A 22,684-nucleotide genomic window follows, 5' to 3' on the forward strand; every position below is an offset into this window, starting at 1 on the left:
AAAAGGCTTTACCTCAACCAGAAATACTCCAGTTTCATCAGCTGTCCAGGTGGCTGGTCTCAGACGATGCTGCAGGTGAAGCCGGATGTGGAGTTCCTGGGCTGGCAGGATTACAATTCCTGGTCGTGAGGCGGGTTGGAAGTACTGGCAAATTCTTTACAAATGACTTTGATGCGGGAAACATTAGAGAAATGACTCAATCTGGCAACAGCTCTGGCAGACATTTCTGCAGTCAGCATGCCAATTGCGCGCGCCCTCAATTTGACAGCTGTGGCATTGCGACAAATGCACATTTCAGTGCGGCCTCATTGTCCTCAGCACAAGGTTAACGTGTCATCAGCCCCACCCGTCAAGTGGATGGATAACCTTGGAAAAGTCAAAATGCTCAAATTTGTGCACAATTTGAGAGCTTTCTTTGTGCATATGGGACATTAATGGGATCTTTCATTTCATCTCATGAAACATGGGAACAATTCACATGGTGATATTTGTGTTCACTATTGTTGAAGAATTGCCGAGTACTGTCTAATGAAGAGGGCTAGCTAAATCTTCTGAACCGAAACATCTGGTATTGTACCGCTGTCAAAAGTAGAGTAATTACTTAGTTTACTGTACATGCTGAGCTGTCAGTCAACCCAGAACATGGTCTTTTCTGTCCCATTGTCAGGTCATAAACACTGCTTTTCACAGCTACTCTTAATCCCAGTATGTTTGCATACTAAAGTCTATGAACGAGATGCGAGTCGTTGTCAGTAGGGCTCTACAGTATCTGTTGGTTCATCAGTGTTGTCAGTAGGGCTCGAGTATCTGTTGGGTCGTCAGTAGGGCTCTAGAGTATCTGTTGGGTCGTCAGTGTTGTCAGTAGGGCTCTAGAGTATCTGTTGGGTCGTCAGTGTTGTCAGTAGGGCTCTAGAGTATCTGTTGGGTCGTCAGTGTTGTCAGTAGGGCTGTAGAGTATATGTTGGGTCGTCAGTGTTGTCAGTAGGGCTCTAGAGTATCTGTTGGGTCGTCAGTGTTGTCAGTAGGGCTCTAGAGTATCTGTTGGGTCGTCAGTGTTGTCAGTAGGGCTCTAGAGTATCTGTTGGGTCGTCAGTGTTGTCAGTAGGGCTCTAGAGTATATGTTGGGTCGTCAGTGTTGTCAGTAGGGCTCTAGAGTATCTGTTGGGTCGTCAGTCTCATTGATTTGTGAGGCGTTTACCACCACATCCTGCCCTGCCTTGTCCACACCATTCATCAGGAGATCACAGTAAGACATGTCATTAAGTGGTAATATGTCCTGGCCCATTCCCTGATGAGAAGCAGGCCTTCACAACTACAGGCGTCCATGTCACAGACTGAGGAACAGAAGAGATGAGAACCCAACATCTACACCTTTGTACAGTTGGCGACCCTGATTAACAGCACAGATGGAAACTACACCTCCAGAGAGCTGCTCTGTTTACTGGACCCAATCACATTGCTTAATGTACCCCAGGATGAACACCACTGCCTCAATATTCACCTCACTGATCAGAGACAAAAGGCTCCAGAAAAGGGTTTTAATGAAACACTTTATTTCCAGATCCATAGTTTTACTTCAGCACTTGAAAGACGTCTCAAGGGTTGCAGGTGTGACATCAATGTCATCTTCTTCCATCTGTCGAGGAGCAAAGACATTTAATGAATCCTTTAGCAAACTGACCAACATTTAGATTAAAGGAAGACTGGCTCCCTAAATCATGTATAGTACACAATTCATCACCAATAACTCCAGATTTCAAGTAGCTCACCAGCTTGGAACCCCTAGTTGCAAGGGAAGACGTATTCTGTCTCAGCCTGGTCACCTGTAACCGTAAGACAGCTTCGTCTCAGTAAATGAAAACAACTTGACCAAATGTTCCTCAGAAGAGGGTAAAAATAACGTTTTGGGGAGGGTTAGTAGAGTAACTTACTTGGCTGGTAGTAGTCATAGATCTTGACCACTGCTGGCTTTAGATTCTGTACTGGGAACTCCTGTATGATGTCCAGGGTGATGTGGAAAGGAAGTGATGTCAGCTGTTGGGAGAAAAACAAACAAACGGGTCATTAAATGATCAAAGCAGAAGTTACTGTACATCAAAATATATTATGTTTAAATGAAGCCCATTATATGAAGTGCCATGTGAATGGTTTCAGACTGATAGATGGTTTTCACCTCACCTCTGTCAAGTACATTAACACATGGTCATCTTTGATATCAACACGATCCACTTGACTTGAACCCCTCAGCTGTGAAGACAAGTCATTGATATCGCATGAACAAAGAACCGTCATCCTTAAACAAAGGGACACAGACGAGGCAAGACCTCCATGGATAAAGGTCCCAACAACTCACCCTCCCCAAAGAGTCTGGATCTGGAGAAAACCCAGAGAGCATTTTCAAATCCACTATAATCATATTGGTGGTGAGCTCCTTTCCATGATATCTGAGAAAGATGATTGACAGCTGATTTTTTTATCCATAAAGACCAGATAAGCATTCTGACTGATCCAAGCCGAGGTACCAACTAGGTCAATATACACAGGTATACCAAAACTAATTCATTTGGGTCAAACCCATTCTGCAGGTCACACATTTACTAGAATTCATACAAATATGTCCTTCATTCTGACCGAGACTGGAGCTTCAGCGTGACTCTGGGTCTCAAAGACTTCCTGTTGCAGTCCACCTCTGGAGTCACCTGGATACTGAGCGTTGTGCTTCTGGTAGGACTAGGGACGTTGTAGCGGAGCACCACCTGGGATAGAGAAGAGGAAGTCAGGGAAACCATCCTGTCCGAATACAAACATTTTATGAGCCAGAAGAAACAGCTTCCCTGTACTGTGTATTAAAGGGCATCTTGCGCCACAGGACTGGAGGAGAGATGTGTTTTCACTGACCTGCACTGAGGCACAAGCACTGCCCTGCACTTCAACGCTGTACTTCCCTTCTGTGTCCTGCAGCGCCCTCTCCTGGTACAGAAGCTTGTTGTTTTGGTTCACATGGAAGAGGCACCGGTCCCCACTGGGAGACCTGACCGTCACTGTGCTGGCTCCTCCTCTACTGAACACCCTGGTGGAGTAGAGAGCCAGGGCCTGGAGGGCCACCACCGTGTCCTAGACATGCACACCACAGGACAATCAGTTCAAAATGAAAAGAGACCATTTTAAAAGGGTTGAATATTTCTCACATTGAACAGTTGCTAAAGTGACTAAATCCCAATTCCAGCCATTACGATGATGGTTTCTAGGCTCTATCAGTGGAAGGGAGCCTCACCAGGTTGGACATGAAGAACACATGCCCTGTGGTCTGATACGAGTCAATGTTTGTACTAGTGCACCATTTCAGACCACTGGTGTTTAGAAAGTATACCTGGGTGGAAGAGAAGCCTCCGTAGGCGTTCTGCTGCCTCACCAGCCACCTGACGATGCGGGAGGCGTAGCCCAGGTCAGAGGTCGACCGAGAAGAGGCACTGAGGGACGCCAGCAGAACGTAGGAGCTGATCTCCACCTCCAGGGAGGGCGAGGTCTCAGAGGAGGACTGGGACCAGTGCAGGAGACCCCCTGAGGGTTGAGGAGCACACACCAGAATAAGGACTAGCTTATTCATCCTAATACAGACTACACAATACAAAGTTCTGACCTCCCCAATTCATGTCCAAAACATTTTTTAGGAGCAAGAGTTTTTTTTTTCTTCTTAACAATAATTTAAAATTAATCATTTTATTGGGCCTCTCTGGAGTGCCAGATGGTCTGAGGGTTTGCACTTTTAGGAGTACTCCATTATCCAGGCATGCTCAATCAAGGCAAGACAGCGCTACCAGGATATAGCTCACCCTCTTGAAATGAGATGGTGTCGAGGTGCTGCAGAAGCCGGGCCCGTGTCTCCATGTCACCTGCCAGGGTGAAGGTGTAGGCCAGCAGAGCAGTAGCGTAGGTGTTGGACAAATCACTGGTGGAGTTCTTCAGGCAAGACAAGCTGTGGTCCACAACAGGATCCTAGAGCACAGAATGACAGCAGCACATTAAAAGCCAGCCTGGTCCCAGATCAGTTTGGACTGGGTTCCATTCAACTTGCTGTTCTGGGGCCTCAGGCAGTTCAAATTGTTGATTAGGGAACACTTTTTGCTGAGGAACGGGATTGTTTTTCCTTGTAGATTTTATTACATTTGTAAAAGGTATATGCAGAGGTCCCCTACTAAAGAGGCATGGCACTCTAAAAATAAAGCTGGAAAAAAAAAAAGACACCACCAACAGATCTGGGACCAGACTAGAGCACATTTCCTTTCTCACTTTACAGTAGCATACGGAGCCTAATATCAGTAGTAACAGATCTAAGCCCATTCTTTGTTATTTCATAGGCTACTTGCAGAGAAATGACTTCACTACATCGTAGAAGCTGTAAATGGCAGTTGATGTAAGACAGATTTCATACAGGAGGCTGAATGAGTTGCCTGTAATGACGGTGTGAGAAATGGTTCCATGGAGTGAAGCTACTTACCGTCACGGACATGTTGAGCTCCAGCATTGAAGCAGTGATGTAAGCCGTCAGTGTGACTTCATCCGTCACTCCACCCTAGAAAACAATGTCAAGACACCAACTGTATCTAGCCTGTTGAAATCAAACTACAACCTGTTTATTAGCAATATAAATACCTTAATTCTGTTGTTCAAGAGCTTCCCTAAAGTTCTGAAACAGCCACGTTGGCCTTGTTGACGTTCCAACCAAGTCTTGGATTGCTCCATCGTTGCCGGGTCAACATAGATGAAAGACTGGGCTTTGCCAAAGGATCTCAAGACAAAAGCAGTCAGCCTGAAGAAAGAAGTGGATTCATTTAAAAGCCCTGACATCATATCGTCAAGCTCCAAGTCATGACATCACACACGTCAGCTGTCCTATCCAGCGTCTCCATGCCAGAGATGCCATTTAATTGGTCAATACGTCATTGAAACTACCAGTGGGTGAAAAACAAGCCAAGTACTCACCAGGTGTTCCCCAAGCCTTGTCCAAACGTGCTGTACGCACCATCAGCATTCTTGTAGTTCAGCTGCCTTTGGTAACCTGCCGGTGGGTTATCATCATCAACGGTGACCAAGCGCTTGTTCTATTCCCAGAGTTGTGCCCCAAACGGCTCCCTATATATCAGGGCTCTCCAACCCTGTTCATGGAGAGCTACCCTCCAACCAAGTTGTAATTAACCCCCATTCAACCAGCTAATTATTAGAAGGGGAGCGAGATTAGGGTTGGAGTGAACCTACATACAGGACAGTAACAAGGTTGGAGAGTCCTGCCCTATGTAAGGAATAGGGTGCTATGAGACAGTGTCAATATTCTACCATCAAATGACTTCAGTAGAAAACCATGTGTTGGGTCAGTGATGTTAAGACATTGAGATCATCTGTCATGCAGCTCCGCTGTTACCATGACAGCAGGGTACACCGTGGAGAAACACTTTAAAATAGAAAACGAAATCCTCTAATTGGACAAATCCAGCCCGGTTTGTGGATTTGGCATCTAATCAAGACAGATTTGAAGGGACTCTCCTACCACTAGTGAGGAACTTGGTAGCCTTTTCTAGGATGGCTGGCGTGAGCTGCTCTGTGTTCCTCAGGTACTCCAGGATGTAGATATTGGGGGAGAGCAGGGCCATATTCTGCTCCCCACACCCATACGGCATCTGCAACAGTCCATCCAGGTTGTTGAGGGCCCGACCCAGGATGTCCCCTACAGAGAAACAAGGGACTTCTGTTACAGACTGTCCTCTTCTGCAAACAGCAGCATCGTCACTGGAGAAGGTTCGTCTTCCCACCACAACACAATGGTTTATTTTACCCAGAACCGAGAGGGAAATCCTAGCAGAGCCATCCACCACATTCTGGGGAAGTTGCAGTTCCACCTCCTCCGTCAGAGCTTCTCCTGTGGACACAAAGAGGAGCTGAATGAAGATGATCACATCAACCACCGTGAACATTCAACGTTGATTCATTACTGACCAGTAGGACACAGCAACCAGTTGTAGGTGTGGCTCTTCTCTGTTCCCTCAGCCTGGAGGAGGAGAGGGATTCATTTCAGAGGCAGTTCCACTAGACAGTATCTGTGCTACCTAACGTTAGTTCTCCCACAGCGGTAGACTACATACCTTCACCAGCAGGCTCCGTGTGACTGTGTCAACGCGTCCTCTCTCCGGTACGTTCACAACCCCGTTGTCACACTCAGTCTGGGACCGGACAGCCGCCGCACTAACAGACACGTTCAAAACCCCTACACACAGGACAGCGCAGGTTACACAACATCCAATACGGTGACAGTACACAACTCAGGTTGACATCCATTCTGCCGTTTGAACAGATGAAGACTAACCCAGGACAGAGGGGGCCATTGTCCAACTGAAGGTCTTTCGTCCATTGGCACACAAGCACGAGGAGTCCTGGACATCACGCAAGGGTGTGAGAGTGTAGTCTGAGGAAAGAGCTGGAGTCACAGAAACCTGCCAAAGAGGAGCACGGGGTAAGATAACGTGGAACGACACACAATACAACTCAAGAAACCATCCTTGTGCAGCGTCGTACCATGATGCACTTGGAGAGGTAGTTAAACACAGTGGCCTTCAGCTCAAAGTGCTCTCCCCGGATGACTGAGTAGGGCAGGGTGAGCTCCAGGAAGAAGGGCTGGAAGACCGTGAGCTCCACCAGAGGAGCCAGACCGAAGCCACTGGGGGCCAGGCAGAAGACCTCAGTCTCCCAGGTGGTGATGGTGTCTGGGACTGTCAGGGGGACATCTAGAGATCCAGACTCCCTGGAATACAGAGGTCAGAGTTCAAACAGAAAGCCACCACGTGTCTAATAGACAAGGACTAATTTCAGTTTGTTGTTACAAATGCATTTAAGCTTTATCTAACCAGGGACACCCATTGAGGTCAAAGGGTCTTTCCTAAGAGAAAGCTGACCTACAGTTTACAGAGGTTCAGGTTCCTAATCTACACCACTGTTTGGATATGAGGCAAGAGCTAAGAGGGCTTTCAGAGGTCAGCCTCACTCTGCAGAGCACTTACCCAACTTCCACAAGGTCCCAAATCCATGTCTCAGGGAAGAATGTACGGACCGTCTGTATGGGTGGCGGAGGTGGAGCGGCAAGTCCACCAGCCACAGCCATTTCAAGTCTAGGACCCGCTGATCCAGGCCTAGCCATTAGGCTGTAAGCTACTACCAACACAAAACATGGCCATTAGTGTCAAGTTAAAAATGGACTGAATGCTGCTGGGCTCAGTGAGTGCATGCAGTGTTTAGACCAGTTTAACCAGGCTTTGTTATTCTAGCAAATGGTCATCCATAACCCAAGATTCATTAGACTTGGCAATGAGAATAAGGGTTGGTAAGGACATCTCACCATAGGAGCGATAGTACTGGTTCCCCTGGTAACTGAGGCAGGAAGGTACTCTTATATCCAGGTTAGTCGCTAGCTTCAATCCCAGTGTCTAGAAAAAGCAGAACCAATTTAGTAATAAAAGTCAGTTTGTCATTCTATTAAGTTTAACACATTGTAACAGTATGGTGACTGATTCTTCCCAGAAAGAAGAGGCTTCAAGTTGAGAAAACAGGGCAGAAATATTTACCTGAAAAGCTGCATAAGGATCATTTGTCTGCTCAGACGGTCCATATGGGTGTGGTATTATGGATCTCCTTGGTCTAACACGTAAACATGCTACTGGATCTTCAAGCTCGTAGGGAACATAGGTCGTCTCCTTGACCGGTAGCAAATCAAATATCTGGAAAGGGACAACAGGGAGGTGTGAAATGACCTTGCTCATTGGGGACCAAACAGAACAGACTGAAACGACTACTTGGGGAAACACTCCATTTTGTTGTCCATTGCTAAACGTTTAGAAAGTTGTCCCATCAACAAGGAGGTGCTTTCCTGTTACTGAGAGGCAATAGAAAGTGGGCCTCAAGCCAGAGAATGAGTCCCATCACATTTGATAAAAGCTCCCAACAGTGAACAGATCCACTCCATGTCTGCTGTGGTCACTGGTTGTATTCCCAGCACCACCAAAACAGTAGGCATGGTGGTACCACTGTTGTTCACTTCAGTGAGCTGTGTTACCTTGTCAGCATCCAGCCTCTTCCCTGGCTCCATGATGCCAACACTCTGGTCAACAGCACTGAGCCCACAGAGGGAACCGGGCCGGGCCGAGAGATGCAGGGTGTTCTCCTCCCCTGGGACAGCGTTGGAGGGAGAGAACTCCACCAACACCTGGCAGACACAGATACCATTACTCCAGGTATGATACAGTCTGCATGGAAATACTGGACACCTTTCATAAAAGGACAACAATGTTTGTGATGTACAGTCACTGGGGATATGCCAGAGTCCTCCACACACACACCTTGTTCCTGAAGCATTTCTCAGTGGGGAAGTTCATGCTGTGGGCGATGACAGTCTCACTGGGTAGCATACTGTACACCAGGAGCTGAACCACCGGCGCCATCTCTGGGACCACTGCCAACGTCAAGGTGACGTCACCCTCGGCTACTGCAACGCAAAGAGCAGGTCACTCATTAAGCACCTTCCAGAACGTTCAGAATCACTTCATGAAACTCACTCACCAGGACTGTCCTGCTGCACAGTAACATTGATGTGTCCATGCTGAACTATGACCCCTCTGGACAAGGCCTGGAGGGAAAGGAAACAGTTCTCAGCAACAGAGTGGAGACGTTGCAACCTGGACTCATGGGGTAGACGTAACACGGTTAACAAATCCACGACTCCCATTAGTATGATACGTTAGCACCTATTCATTTGTGGATGCCCATCATCCATTTCATATAGGTTATGAATTTGCTAAATGTATTATTTATATATTACGAATTCCAATTTGTAACATGAGCAAGGTTGGGTTACAGTGGTTGATTAGGAGTATTGGTGTAGTTTAGGAACATCCTTCCTTTGAAAGTGTCTCGGGAAATGTCTGACATGATCCTGGTCAAAAGGAGTGCAAATAGGAAATATGGTGCTGTTTGAGAGGCACCATGGGTTTGCAGGTTGTTCCTGGTTCTACTCACCAGGTAGAGGACAGCCACAGAGCCCTTTGGGACAGTCTCCCCTACGACGGCATAGCGGATGGTGATCGACACCGCCTGCCCACACGCCAGTGGTTTCTCCACCTTCTGAATAGCCAGGGAGCTGGACGGTTTAATGTCAGGGGCAGCGGGCTGGATCAGCGAGAGTAGGTGTTGCCCTCTGTTGAAATAGGGGACCCTGTATCCTGGGTACTCCACTTGTGGGGCGTCGCTCACCTGGAAAGGAACAAAAGGAATAGTAACTAAAGGCCCAATCCTAAATCAACCCCTAGAGCCCGTCCTATATACAGTGGGGATCTGAGAGGATGACAGGAAGCAATATGGTAACAGATCCACTTTACTTCCACCTAGCCTGTTAGGGTCATGACCTCTGGGAATCGTTTCCCCAACTGTCCTGGGGACCCCAAGCGGTGCACGTTTTGGTTCCCCCGTCACAGGAATGTCAATTCCTATGTGTTCATTAATTAAATGCACTCCGTTTAAGAATGTGTAAGATTCTTATTTGTATAAAATAGACAGGGACCAGTCTTATCAAAATTAGATGACAGTATTTATTCTCGGAGCTCGCTGCCATGAAACCACCAACAGTTTATATACAAAATATGACATCATAGGTTATAAAAGGTCTTTCCTCCTATGACCAGGACAGAACAGGTTCAAAAGTTGATTCCAACCCACTAGCTCGCTCACTCCAGACACTTATCCAGATTCACTTCTGGAATCTTCACCTTCATCCATCACTATTTAAGAGACAGTTCCAGATAATGGAGAACTGTACCTTATCTAAACATCCCAAAGCTAAGTTGAGTCGGTTCAACCATAGGTTAACAACCCTTTTTGCCTGCTTAAAGACCCACAATCCCTTCCTTATGAATTAACATTATTAATCAGATATAATAAAGTTTAATTAGTTATAGTTCTATTTAAGATGTAGATATTGTATAGTCCCAGAGACTGGCATCGATTATAAAGTCTCTCAAACCTGGAAGGAATCATACTTACTACGAGGTTAATATTCTCTTTGGGCAGACTGGTTGTGTTGACGGAGAACCTGGCAATACCACGACTGTCCGTGGTTAGGTTCTGTAGTCGTAGATATGAGGACCAGCCTTTCTCCTCGAACAGGTAGACTAACATGTCAGAGATGGGTGTGTTGTTATATCGAACAGCATTTATCTGAAGAAAAGGGGGGGTTGTACGAATGAAGTGACACCACATACTGGTAGTTCAGGAAGTAGGACAAACCAAGCATCCACAATGCAACAGGAACAACATTTGGACTGACCTTGCCTTCGATAATTGATCCATGCTCATAGATTTGGGGCGTGTCAACAAATGTGAATTCTCCAATCACATAGGAGAGCTCTACATTTCTCTCCTCTGACAGTGTAATACCTGTCAAATGAAAACAAATATGGTATATTTCACAACGCAGAAAGTGAATTGCAGTGCAGCTTCCACAGAACATTAAAACAGCATTATATAAAACCCTGCTGCAGCACCAACGGACAAAAAGCTCTTTCTTACCAACCTTGAGCCAACGCAGAGTAACCCAAACTCAGTTCTGGGACCCCCCCCCCCCCCCCGGGTGCACCGTGTAGTTTCTTGCCCTGGCACTACAGCTGATTCAAATCACAACTACATTATGAGATGGTTATTCCAGTCAGCTGTGTAGCGCTCGGGCAAAAACCAAAACATGAACCCAGGGGAAACCCCAGGACAGTTAGGGAACCTGATCTAATGAAACAGCCAACAGTTACGTCGCCATCAGCTGAAGTGAAATGAAGGGTTTTGTATTGAGTCAACATGATGCATCTCATAATGATTGTGATGAGGACTTGCCTGTCCCCTCCTCCTGTACTTCTGCATGGAAACTAAACACGTCTCCCAGCAATTTCTCTCCTGCGTTCTTTGTGAAAAGTGCCATGTTGAAGACATAAGAAGCACAGCCAGTATGGTCCATCTAGGAAAAGCAGGCAGAACCACAAAAACACATTTAAATCCCATTCAAAATGTCATAGGTTGGTAAAAACAGCACTACTCGTTTTAGGAAAGCAGACAGACCTCTATTGACTCTTTGTGGCATGGAGGTGTGTAATCAGGAACTCCTTGTGGATTTCGCTCATCAACTGTTATTGGTATCACTGCATTGTCCACCAAAGGTCGGCACAACTTCACCCCTGCTTTACCAGGTACAGGCTGCCCATACGTGTATCTGATTTCAATTCACAACAAGACAAGTGTCAACTTCCTGCATCCAGTTACCATATTAAAAACGTAAGACCTAAAGGCTTGAAGTCAGGCGTTGAACACGGTCAATGAATCTGGACCTGTATTCATAGAGCCTCAGAACAGGATCAGTTTTAACTATAGATCATAATGAACGAGGTCACATGTCAAGTCTGGGACCTGATCCTAGAACAGCCATCCTAATCTGAGATGCTTTATGACCGAAGAACCAGCTGGTCACGTAAATGCCACTAACAAATCTCAGGGATCCTAGCAGCAGTTGAAGACTTGAGCAGTAGCACTATAGGTCTTCAATTAGCATGGGTCATTAATGCAGACCACATGCATATTTAAATAAGTGTATTTGAGTATCCTCAAATGCATAACAATTTCCAAGTGTATTATCAAATTAAGCTACAGTACTAGCAGAGGCTGCTGCCTACAGACTTGACATCATTGGAATACTAGTCACTAATAATGCTTACATACCTTGCATTACTCATCTCATATGTTTATACTGTATTCTATACCTCTGGCATTGATCATCTATATCGCTGCACCCTCAACATGAACCAAACACGTGTTGTGACCAATACAATGTTATTTACTTGTATTTTCAAATCCTTCATTTGAAATGTGAAAGTTAATGTAATACTTCTAATAGTAGTTGAACCCAGGTCTGCCTTCGCGTAATGAGATAATTAATGACATGTAGTGGAGTTCCACATCACCTTGTAACTACAGTACATTGCAAATCACCAATAGTGTTTACTCACTCTGCACACACTTTCACTTCATACTCCTCTTGAACAACGCTGATCTTGTCAGTGAGGTTCATGTTGATCTCAAACTTGGGCAAAACTACAGATAAAAAGAACAGCAGTGAACTCCAGAACGTTCCGGGATTGTGATGCAACATTACAGAGCATGAAAGAGAAACTCAACCTACCATACTGTTCTACCTTGAAGTTGTGGTAGATTTTCTCTCCACCAATCCACACTACAATGGTATAGGATCCTACAGGGGCTTCAGAGTTCAGGGGGTGAGAAAGCTGCAGAATGTTGCCACTGGATGTAGCGTTGACCCACTGTCCAATCCGGTTGTGATTAACGTCCTGTTGGTTCATAGGAAGGGGCATGTTCAGCAGGACACAACGTTGTGGAAAGTTCACAACAGTATACAGGACAAGGAGTCAGTTCTATCTGCAACATTCATCTACTGAAGAGGGCCCAGATTACACACAACACTGATTGGAAGTATTTAGCCAACTTGTACAGTAGGTGGATATGAGGATCTAGCTAGCAGGGGGAGTCATAATGCTGCAGTCTTTACACTGACAGTCAACATAAAGTTACACCAACAAGGATCTTACCTCAAGTTCCACAATGTTGTACTGTGAAGGGCAAAGACAAGAGATGGGGTCAGGTTTCATTAAGAACTCCAATGCCAAAACAGAGCATCGCTGTCTACAGCTACTAGACAGCTGATTGGCTTGGTCACTTAATGTAAACATCACATGTAGCATTTGCAATTCAATCTCAGGAAAAGATGACCCCATACATTCCAATCTGACCTATATGAATGGAAGCCTCATGTCCTGGCTGGTTGATTGCTGTACATAATACCAGACTGCGTTGTCCATCACAGTATTGTGACACTTCTGCATCTTGGATTGAAATAGTAGACTGAACTAAAATACTATTTTCAAACGTATATTTTCAACTCACCAGCTGATTGACGGGGCTAAAATGGGTATCCAAGGTGACGACTCTAAAAAGCACTGTAAACAGCCAACGACAAGACAAACACAATGAGAATATTAGAAGCATCATTTCAGGCAACTTTCTCAATTCCAAGGATTCCCAGAAATACTGGTTGAGGATTCCCAGCCTGATTCCAGTGTACATATCCTGAGTGAACCCAGGGGGATTTACTGCATCTGCACCACATTCCTGAACAACAAGGCTCTTCAGATGTCTACCGTTTCCCTCTACAATCCTCATAATGCAGGATGTTAGAACAGAGAGGACGGGACCAGACTGGGGAAGAGCTTTGCCAGCAATGATGGGGTTCTTTTCTACACAATTATTGCCTGATGCATTTCAAACAATACTTCCTTCAGATTTCAGTCTGACAGGACTTCATTGTAAAACTGTTATAGCCTCAAATAAACAAAGGGAGCATGGTGGGGTCGTGGATAACTGTTGATGTCAAAATGGGGTCAGGGGCCCAAAAAGGTCAACGCCCCGGAGTAAACCATTACAGAACATTGGCCCGTTTCTTAGCAACCAGACTAAAGGTGTACCGGCTCTAACATTACCCGTTTGTCCTGGTTTGTAGATTGGTTTGTCCGTTTGGATGAACGTCATGGGGCTGTAGGGTTTGATCATGACCCTTCTCTCCTCTGTTGATAGAAATGTTTCTCCTCGAACCTCCACCTTAAAGTTCAGCACTTTGTCGCTCTTCACACGAGGGGCCTGTCAGGGCCGGAAACAGGGACACACGGTGAACAAACGGACCGATAACATAGGACATTCAAATGTGGTGCCGTGTGGCCCAGTTGGTAAGAGCCACTAGCCACTTCAAGGTAGAGCGTTTAACTCCTGCAGGGATCCCATTATGCATTCAGCCTGCTGTAAGTTACATATATAAATGGTCTCAATAGTATATACTAGCATTCAATCAAAACCTGGTACAAATTGGAGCCCGAATCACAGAAAAGTTCTGGTAGGCCACCACTGACATTAACCATAAAATAAGCTGCCATTGCACAAAGAACCTAAGCGATGCATCAAAGCTGAGCAGTACAGTCCACTCTTAATGGAATGGTTCTGGAAGTCCACCAGTGCTGGGCTGACCTGAAACTGGACACAGCGGTGAAACTCTTGGTCAGAACTCTGGTGGAGAAGTCTCTTGTTCTGCCCGTCGGCCATCAGAGATACGGTCATGACCAGGGTCTCGTTGGGCTGCAGAAGGCTGGCACAAAGCTTGGCCTCTGAGCCTGCCTGGATCACTGCAGGAACGGCTACCATGTAAACCCTACAGAGAACACACCCGGCAACAGGAACATCAGTACATCTCTAAACACAAAGCCAGGTGAAATATACAGGGGGATAAAGACCTGCAGAAAGGGGAGATGAAAAATTGCTCTGACAAGAGAACGTTAAACCGGGACGAGAGAAGCAGGTCTGACCACTAAATTCTAACTGAAGATGGACTTACGGTCTTGGAGTCTCTTGACAGACACAAAGCCAGTGAATGCAGGCAAAGAGGATCCATCTCCAAACCTGAAGCCCAGGAAGAACCATGACTAAAGGAGAAAAATAAACCAACAAGTCTGTTATGACCCAGTATTCCTACTGCACTGTATACAGGTTGTGTCTAGATGGGATACAGATTGCAGGCAATTGTCAAACCAGTTATGACTAGTATTCCTACTAGGAAGACCTGCCTACTGCAAGTTCATTTCCTGTCATTCTACCATTGGGCAAAGAATTTAACAATTGTATGATCAATTTCATGCAATTAATCATTTTTGCCAATGGGCAGAAAGAAGAGGCCAAATGCACTCTTATGTCCGTCAATTCTAGACATTCCCCCATGACTATGCCATTTTAATGATAACTGAGTGAGTGACTAACAAAATCAATGTTAGTCTAGTGTGCATAGTCTATGTTACTAAACACTTTTAGAGTGCATTTGCTATAGCCTGTAAAATATCAGATGAATGTAATTTTTTTTTAAAAAAATTAAAGTTAAGCGTTAATTTATTAGAAGTTAATCGCCGACCTGTTATGTGAATAATGATTGCACCACAAGTTGCCATAACACCTGTGGTCAAGGGATACTCACCACCGCGATTTGTATATCGATTTAGAAATGAGAAGACTCGGTCACGTCTTCTTAAATATCCTGCAGGTGCGCGGCTAGTTCCGGATTTGTTTTCTAGTTACTAAGCGCGCACACCTGCTGGATATTGAAGACGTTCGATTAAGCTGAACCTGGGTTGCACTTGACCGGGCATAACCGGTAGGGAGGAGCGCCTCTCAAAAGGAACAGTAATCTGCGCTGCCCATTCATAATAGTCAACAAGGCAGCATGGTCCATCGTTCAGGATCATCATCATGTCTTTTCGATAAAATGGTCGAGTTTTCCAATATTGGAAAGGCAGCTAAAGCACATAATGGGGATTTTGTCAACACCGAAAACTTAGGCCAATGACATGCATATGAAACTATCCTAAATCATTACTCCACGTGCTTAACCTTGTTTTGAACCGAATTCGCCTTTGGCGGCACCTGGCTCATGCCGGAAGGCAGCCCGGTTACAAAACGAATGCAATCCCGTATCACCATGTGCAAACTCCTCCCGGGCCTATATAAACCCTGAATTGCTTACACTATTGATGCGTTCGTATCCAAGTGGGAAGTGGGAAATTACCACATAAAACTGGGAAAAATCCACTTGAAATGCAACAACAAAACATTGTTTATAAAAAAAAGCTATCTATACTAAACAAAAATATAAAAATAAATATAAACACAACATGCAACAATTTCAAAGATTTTGCAGAGTAACAGATCATATAAGGAAATCAGTCATCTGAAATTAATTCATTAGGCCCTAATCTATGGATTTCACATAACTGGGCCAGACCCACCCGCTGGGGAGCCAGATCCACCCGCTGGGGAGCCTGGCCCACCCACTGGGAGCCAGACCCACCCGCTGGGGAGCCAGGCCCACCCGCTGGGGAGCCAGGCCCACCCACTGGGAAGCCAGGATCAGCCAATCAGAATTAGTTTTTCCCCACAAAAGAGCTTTATTACAGACAGAAATACTCCTCAGCACTTTACTTCCTGCGTTTATATTTGTGTTCAGTGTATTAATATGGTTTTTGAACACTATAATTGGTTTACATGCATGATGGCTTTACTGTTAGTTTATGTTTTGCACAGCTTGTTGGCCATTAGCCAATCAGTGTTTTTCTCAACGAGTTCAAAGCACTTCAATGCATCCAAATGGTATTTACTTCACAACGGGTAAATTCCCACCTCCCTCTTGTTTATGAACCAGGCATATCTATTGGCCAATGAGACAAGAATGGGTAACTGCAGAGTTGGGGAGATTCTTGTTTGAGCAAAAGACCGTCCTCTCTACTCCATGACCCAGAAACCAATAAGTGGTTGAGTGGTCGAGCAGTGTGTCAGTTCGTTGGTTGGCAAACGGGAAGAGTGTCGTCCTCTCTTTGATAGCCACCTTTCATTGAGGATAGTCATGTTTCCTACTGCAGAAGAAATCTGCCAAACCCAGTTTGAATCAGCGTTTGTTTTGTCAGAGGAGAAAAAACATACACATGTTTAAAAGCAATACACTATTTATCCTTTTATCCATAACATGGCAGGTTAGAACTAACGTAGCAGGTTAGAACTAACGTAGCAGGTTAGAACTAAAGTAGCAGGTTAGAACTAACGTAGCAGGTTAGAACTAACGTAGCAGGTTAGAACTAACGTAGCAGGTTAGGAAAACTAACGTTGCAGGTTTGAACTAACGTAGCAGGTTAGAACTAACGTAGCAGGTTAGAACTAACGTAGCAGGTTAGGAGAATTAACGTAGCAGGTTAGGAGAACTAACGTAGCAGGTTAGGAGAACTAACGTAGCAGGTTAGGAGAATTAACGTAGCAGGTTAGGAGAATTAACGTAGCAGGTTAGGAAAACTAACGTAGCAGGTTAGAACTAATGTAGCAGGTTAGGAGAACTAACGTAGCAGGTTAGAACTAATGTAGCAGGTTAGGAGAACTAACGTAGCAGGTTAGGACTAATGTAGCAGGTTAGGAGAACTAACGGGGCAGGTTAGAACTAACGTAGCAGGTTAGGAGAACTAACGTAGAAGGTTAGGAGAACTAACGTAGCAGGTTAGGACTAACGTAGCAGGTTAGGAGAACTAACGTAGCAGGTTAGGAGAATTAACGTAGCAGGTTAGGAGAATTAACGTAGCAGGTTAGGAGAATTAACGTAGCAGGTTAGGAGAACTAACGTAGCAGGTTAGGAGAACTAACGTAGCAGGTTAGGAGAATAGCCAATATGCTACACTGGTTTATCAAGTTGTGCAGCCCAATCAGCCACACAAAACTTTCTTGAGTGGCAACAAATCTACCCAATTAGCTGATTCGCTTTCCATACACGCACTTCTGTTGATCCACCCACATCTTTCGTAACGCCTACTTTCAGACACATTGCACATGGGAAGATCTCAATTGCATATTCCTCACGTCCTCTCTCCTCCTCAAAACCCATTGGATGAGAAAGCTAAAAGTCCCGCCCCTCTGACCTTTTCCCTCCAATGGGTTTTGAGAAGGAGACGAGGAAAGAGGACGCGAGGAGTATGCAATTGAGTTCTTCCCCATGACTCCATTGAGATCATAGAGAATAATAGAGAAATCCCTATATCATTCCCATGATGGCGTCTGTGAGGCAATCTCCAATTTGCTGTAGTCAATTTTCTTCTTTTAAATCAAAATCAAATGTATTTACAAAAAGCCCTTTTTACATCAGCAGAAATATTTCAAATAAGGGCTGTGTTTCGTGTAGGCACCTGTAGTTCTTTATGATAAACATTTCCTTGTTTGACCACTAGGTTTTATGGGTATTATGACTAATACTGTGGTACGCTGTAGCGCCTGTGACAGCATGAGGCAATATCCATTTTGAAGTAGTCAATTTTCTTTCTCGAGATTGGCTGTCCTGGTAGGACATCACTCCAACATGGTCACCAGGAGTGATCAGCCAACGAAGTTGGAAGTCCCACCCAGTTGAGTACATAAAAATGGTGGAAGCTCTAAATGGTGCTGCCCATGCTATACAGCCTCTTGGCCACTAGAGGCCTCTATCATTCTCTATGCTTTGAAACCGCTGGTCTACCATATTGGCACTCCCCAGTAGGAGCATTCCTCCATAGGAATTAATGGAATTCTACAGTATTTTGATGAAAGGTTTCAAGGACAAAACTACATGTATTTCAGTATTTTGTTGTTGTAGTCGGGGCCGTAACATTAGTAATAAAATATACATATACTTTAAGGACAATTACAGTTTTTTTTCTGTAAATATCATATTACCTTTTACAACAACAACAAAAATTTATTAGAAATGTGCTCTTTATTTTGTGGCATGGTGTGAAATGCATTTCTATAACCGTCCTCCAGGTGGTGCTGCTGTACAGTGGGTCAGAATAAGACACTTAGGAGACTATTGCCTATTATTCCTATTACTTGGTCTTGGTTTTGTTTTTTACTAGATCAAATTTAGAGTCAACGTTATGCTATTCCTGTGTTCTAAACAGGGTTGGATGAGTATTCCTGTGTTCTAAAGAGGGTTGGATGAGTATTCGTGTGTTCTAAAGAGGGTTGGATGAGTATTCCTGTGTTCTAAACAGGGTTGGATGAGTATTCCTGTGTTCTAAACAGGGTTGGATGATTATTTGTGTGTTCTAAAGAGGGTTGGATGAGTATTCCTGTGTTCTAAACAGGGTTGGATGATTATTCCTGTGTTCTAAAGAGGGTTGGATGAGTATTCCTGTGTTCTAAAGAGGGTTGGATGAGTATTCCTGTGTTCTAAAGAGGGTTGGATGAGTATTCCTGTGTTCTAAACAGGGTTGGATGAGTATTCCTGTGTTCTAAACAGGGTTGGATGAGTACTCCTGTGTTCTAAACAGGGTTGGGTGAGTATTCCTGTGTTCTAAAGAGGGTTGGATGAGTATTCCTGTGTTCTAAACAGGGTTGGATGAGTATTCCTGTGTTCTAAAGAGGGTTGGATGAGTATTCCTGTGTTCTAAACAAGGTTAGATGAGTATTCCTGTGTTCTAAAGAGGGTTGGATGAGTATTCCTGTGTTCTAAACAGGGTTGGATGAGTATTCCTTTGTTCTAAGCAGGGTTGGATGAGTATTCCTGTGTTCTAAAGAGGGTTGGATGAGTATTCCTGTGTTCTAAACAGGGTTGGATGAGTATTCCTTTGTTCTAAGCAGGGTTGGATGAGTATCCCTGTGTTCTAAAGAGGGTTGGATGAGTATTCCTGTGTTCTAAACAGGGTTGGATGAGTATTCCTGTGTTCTAAAGAGGGTTGGATGAGTATTCCTGTGTTCTAAACAGGGTTGGATGAGTATTCCTGTGTTCTAAAGAGGGTTGGATGAGTATTCCTGTGTTCTAAAGTGGGTTGGATGTGTATTTTTCCCTACTATTTGATTCTACAGCATCCAACAACTGTAGGCCAATATGTCTAATCCATCATTTACTGATGGAAGAGTCCCTTATACACAGTTATACTTCATCTCTGGTAACCCACAACTAAAATCTTACGTAATTTGATCAGAAACACCATTTATGTCTACATAGTCCATCCACGAGAGATTATTATAACCTTTTTATAATAACCTAAACATGTGTGATTAGGCAATAAGAGCTCTCTCTAGTTGAGTCAAGCAACAGATGAGTATCCAGGAAGCAAACATCCTGGATGGATATTTATCCTAGTCCTACATCAACTATTTACTTCAACTATATTGACTTAGTTTTCCACTGAATCTCACTGATAGGACTGTATAGACACTGCAGCCCGGGAGACTCAAAAAGGACACTGCAGCCCAGGAGACACATTAAGGACACTGCAGCCTGGGAGACACAATAAGGACACTGCAGCCCGGGAGACACAATAAGGACACTGCAGCCCGGGAGACACAATAAGGACACTGCAGCCCGGGAGACACAATAAGGACACTGCAGCCCGGGAGACACAATAAAGACACTGCAGCCCGGGAGACACAATAAGGACACTGCAGCCTGGGAGACTCAAAAAGGACACTGCAGCCCAGGAGACACATTAAGGACACTGCAGCCTGGGAGACACAATAAGGACACTGCAGCCCGGGAGACACAATAAGGACACTGCAGCCCGGGAGACACAATAAGGACACTGCAGCCCGGGAGACACAATAAGGACACTGCAGCCCGGGAGACACAATAAAGACACTGCAGCCCGGGAGACACAATAAGGACACTGCAGCCTGGGAGACACAATAAGGACACTGCAGCCCGGGAGACACAATAAGGACACTGCGGACCTGCAAAACGATTAATCAAAATCTAAATCTGGCCCTTACCTTAAACCTAACCCAACTTTCAACCCTAACCCAACTTTCAACCCTAACTTAACCTAATTGTACCCCTGTGTAGACTTTAAGAAAGACTCTAGGTAGCCATTTGAATAGCCCACTCAACCCTGTGTAGACTTTAAGAAACACTCTAGGTAGCCATGTGAATAGCCCACTCAACCCTGTGTAGACTTTAAGAAACACTCTAGGTAGCCATGTGAATAGCCCACTCAACCCTGTGTAGACTTTAAGAAACACTCTAGGTAGCCATGTGAATAGCCCACTCAACCCTGTGTAGACTTTAAGAAACACTCTAGGTAGCCATGTGAATAGCCCACTCAACCCTGTGTAGACTTTAAGAAACACTCTAGGTAGCCATGTGAATAGCCCACTCAACCCTGTGTAGACTTTAAGAAACACTCTAGGTAGCCATGTGAATAGCCCACTCAACCCTGTGTAGACTTTAAGAAACACTCTAGGTAGCCATGTGAATAGCCCACTCAACCCTGTGTAGACTTTAAGAAACACTCTAGGTAGCCATGTGAATAGCCCACTCAACCCTGTGTAGACTTTAAGAAACACTCTAGGTAGCCATGTGAATAGCCCACTCAACCCTGTGTAGACTTTAAGAAACACTCTAGGTAGCCATGTGAATAGCCCACTCAACCCTGTGTAGACTTTAAGAAACACTCTAGGTAGCCATGTGAATAGCCCACTCAACCCTGTGTAGACTTTAAGAAACACTCTAGGTAGCCATGTGAATAGCCCACTCAACCCTGTGTAGACTTTAAGAAACACTCTAGGTAGCCATGTGAATAGCCCACTCAACCCTGTGTAGACTTTAAGAAACACTCTAGGTAGCCATGTGAATAGCCCACTCAACCCTGTGTAGACTTTAAGAAACACTCTAGGTAGCCATGTGAATAGCCCACTCAACCCTGTGTAGACTTTAAGAAACACTCTAGGTAGCCATGTGAATAGCCCACTCAACCCTGTGTAGACTTTAAGAAACACTCTAGGTAGCCATGTGAATAGCCCACTCAACCCTGTGTAGACTTTAAGAAACACTCTAGGTAGCCATGTGAATAGCCCACTCAACCCTGTGTAGACTTTAAGAAACACTCTAGGTAGCCATGTGAATAGCCCACTCAACCCTGTGTAGACTTTAAGAAACACTCTAGGTAGCCATGTGAATAGCCCACTCAACCCTGTGTAGACTTTAAGAAACACTCTAGGTAGCCATGTGAATAGCCCACTCAACCCTGTGTAGACTTTAAGAAACACTCTAGGTAGCCATGTGAATAGCCCACTCAACCCTGTGTAGACTTTTAAACACATTTATACAACAATAGCCTGTTCATTTAACGCTATTTCTTATCTACCGACTACACTCTAAAAGGTAAAGGTTCCTGGAGTATCCGTTAGTGGTTCTTCAAGTTGAAACTGTGGGGAACCCCTATAAGGTCCCCTATAAGGACCCCTATAAGGAACCCCTTTAACGCCCCCTATAAGGACCCCTATAAGGACCCCTATAAGGACCCCTATAAGTTCATCAAAGAACCCCTTTTAATGGATCCTCAAAGAACCAGAATCTTGTTTTAACTTCCCCCCCCCATTATTATTATCAATATGCATAACAATAACAATAACAATAACAACAACAACACAATATTTTAGTTCTCAGTGTTTATTATGATTTTAATGGAAAAGCAAAATGTAAAAAATATTTAAATGTATATGTTATTTTACCGTTATTTTACCAGGTAAGTTGACTGAGAACACATCCTCATTTACAGCAACAACCTGGGGAATAGTTACAGGGGATAGGAGGGGGGATGAATTAGCCAACTGTAAACTGGGGATGATTAGGTGACTGTGATGGTATGAGGGCCAGATTGGGATTTTAGCCAGGACACCGGGGTTAACACCCCTACTCTTACGATAAGTGCCATGAGATCTTTAATGACCTCAGAGAGTCAGGACACCCGTTTAACGTCCCACCCGAAAGACGGCATCCTACACAGGGCAATGTCCCCAATCACTGCCCTGGGGCATTGGGATATTTTTTAGACCAGGGGAAAGAGTGCCTCCTGCTGGAGATATGAGGTAAAGTCCCAGCAGAGCCCCAAGTCCGATGGGTATATCCTCTGGTGTGTTGATGTTAATGTGTTGATGTTCTCCGTATCCACAGCCAGAATCAAATCAAATCAAATCAAATTTATTTATATAGCCCTTC

At 44.7% G+C, this 22,684-nt stretch overlaps 1 protein-coding gene across 3 annotated transcripts; it reads right to left on the reverse strand.

The window, feature by feature from the left end:
* Nucleotides 1-1,524: 1,524 nt before the first annotated feature.
* LOC110493403 (alpha-2-macroglobulin) lies at nucleotides 1,525-15,265 on the reverse strand. 3 transcript variants are annotated; one of them, XM_036939868.1, is made up of 37 exons: nucleotides 15,158-15,264; nucleotides 14,528-14,615; nucleotides 14,164-14,344; nucleotides 13,626-13,782; nucleotides 13,033-13,085; nucleotides 12,678-12,698; nucleotides 12,254-12,419; nucleotides 12,081-12,165; nucleotides 11,140-11,290; nucleotides 10,918-11,038; nucleotides 10,361-10,470; nucleotides 10,078-10,251; nucleotides 9,058-9,291; nucleotides 8,602-8,668; nucleotides 8,382-8,527; nucleotides 8,099-8,248; nucleotides 7,611-7,763; nucleotides 7,385-7,472; nucleotides 7,050-7,200; nucleotides 6,568-6,793; nucleotides 6,359-6,485; nucleotides 6,138-6,259; nucleotides 5,992-6,043; nucleotides 5,831-5,914; nucleotides 5,546-5,722; nucleotides 4,984-5,059; nucleotides 4,654-4,810; nucleotides 4,499-4,573; nucleotides 3,834-3,996; nucleotides 3,371-3,561; nucleotides 2,899-3,114; nucleotides 2,632-2,756; nucleotides 2,354-2,444; nucleotides 2,179-2,247; nucleotides 1,932-2,034; nucleotides 1,770-1,823; nucleotides 1,525-1,636 (listed from the first exon to the last, which is right to left on the reverse strand). In XM_036939868.1, the coding sequence occupies exons 2-36, from the start codon at nucleotides 14,611-14,613 to the stop codon at nucleotides 1,783-1,785; spliced, it is 4,389 nt and encodes a 1,462-aa protein (XP_036795763.1). In that variant the 5' UTR covers nucleotides 14,614-14,615; nucleotides 15,158-15,264; the 3' UTR covers nucleotides 1,525-1,636; nucleotides 1,770-1,782. The 3 variants fall into 3 exon arrangements, with proteins under 3 accessions (XP_036795763.1, XP_036795765.1, XP_036795764.1); XM_036939870.1 differs by having other exon boundaries at nucleotides 1,533-1,636; nucleotides 8,382-8,524; nucleotides 15,158-15,265; XM_036939869.1 differs by having other exon boundaries at nucleotides 1,533-1,636; nucleotides 7,050-7,197.
* Nucleotides 15,266-22,684: the final 7,419 nt, after the last annotated feature.

This window comes from Oncorhynchus mykiss, chromosome 13 (assembly GCF_013265735.2).
Source record: "Oncorhynchus mykiss isolate Arlee chromosome 13, USDA_OmykA_1.1, whole genome shotgun sequence".
Taxonomy (NCBI): Eukaryota; Metazoa; Chordata; class Actinopteri; order Salmoniformes; family Salmonidae; genus Oncorhynchus; species Oncorhynchus mykiss.

What these genes read in the sequence shown, in the direction of transcription:
- LOC110493403 (XM_036939868.1), bottom strand. Translation starts at nt 14,613, where the DNA reads ATGGTTCTTCCTGGGCTTCAGGTTTGGAGATGGATCCTCTTTGCCTGC. An exon ending in CACGGAGCCTGCTGGTGAAG is followed by an intron (nt 6,044 to 6,137) that starts GTATGTAGTCTA and finishes CTCCTCCTCCAG; the next exon opens with GCTGAGGGAACAGAGAAGAG. An exon ending in GATTTCCCTCTCGGTTCTGG is followed by an intron (nt 5,723 to 5,830) that starts GTAAAATAAACC and finishes GTTTCTCTGTAG; the next exon opens with GGGACATCCTGGGTCGGGCC.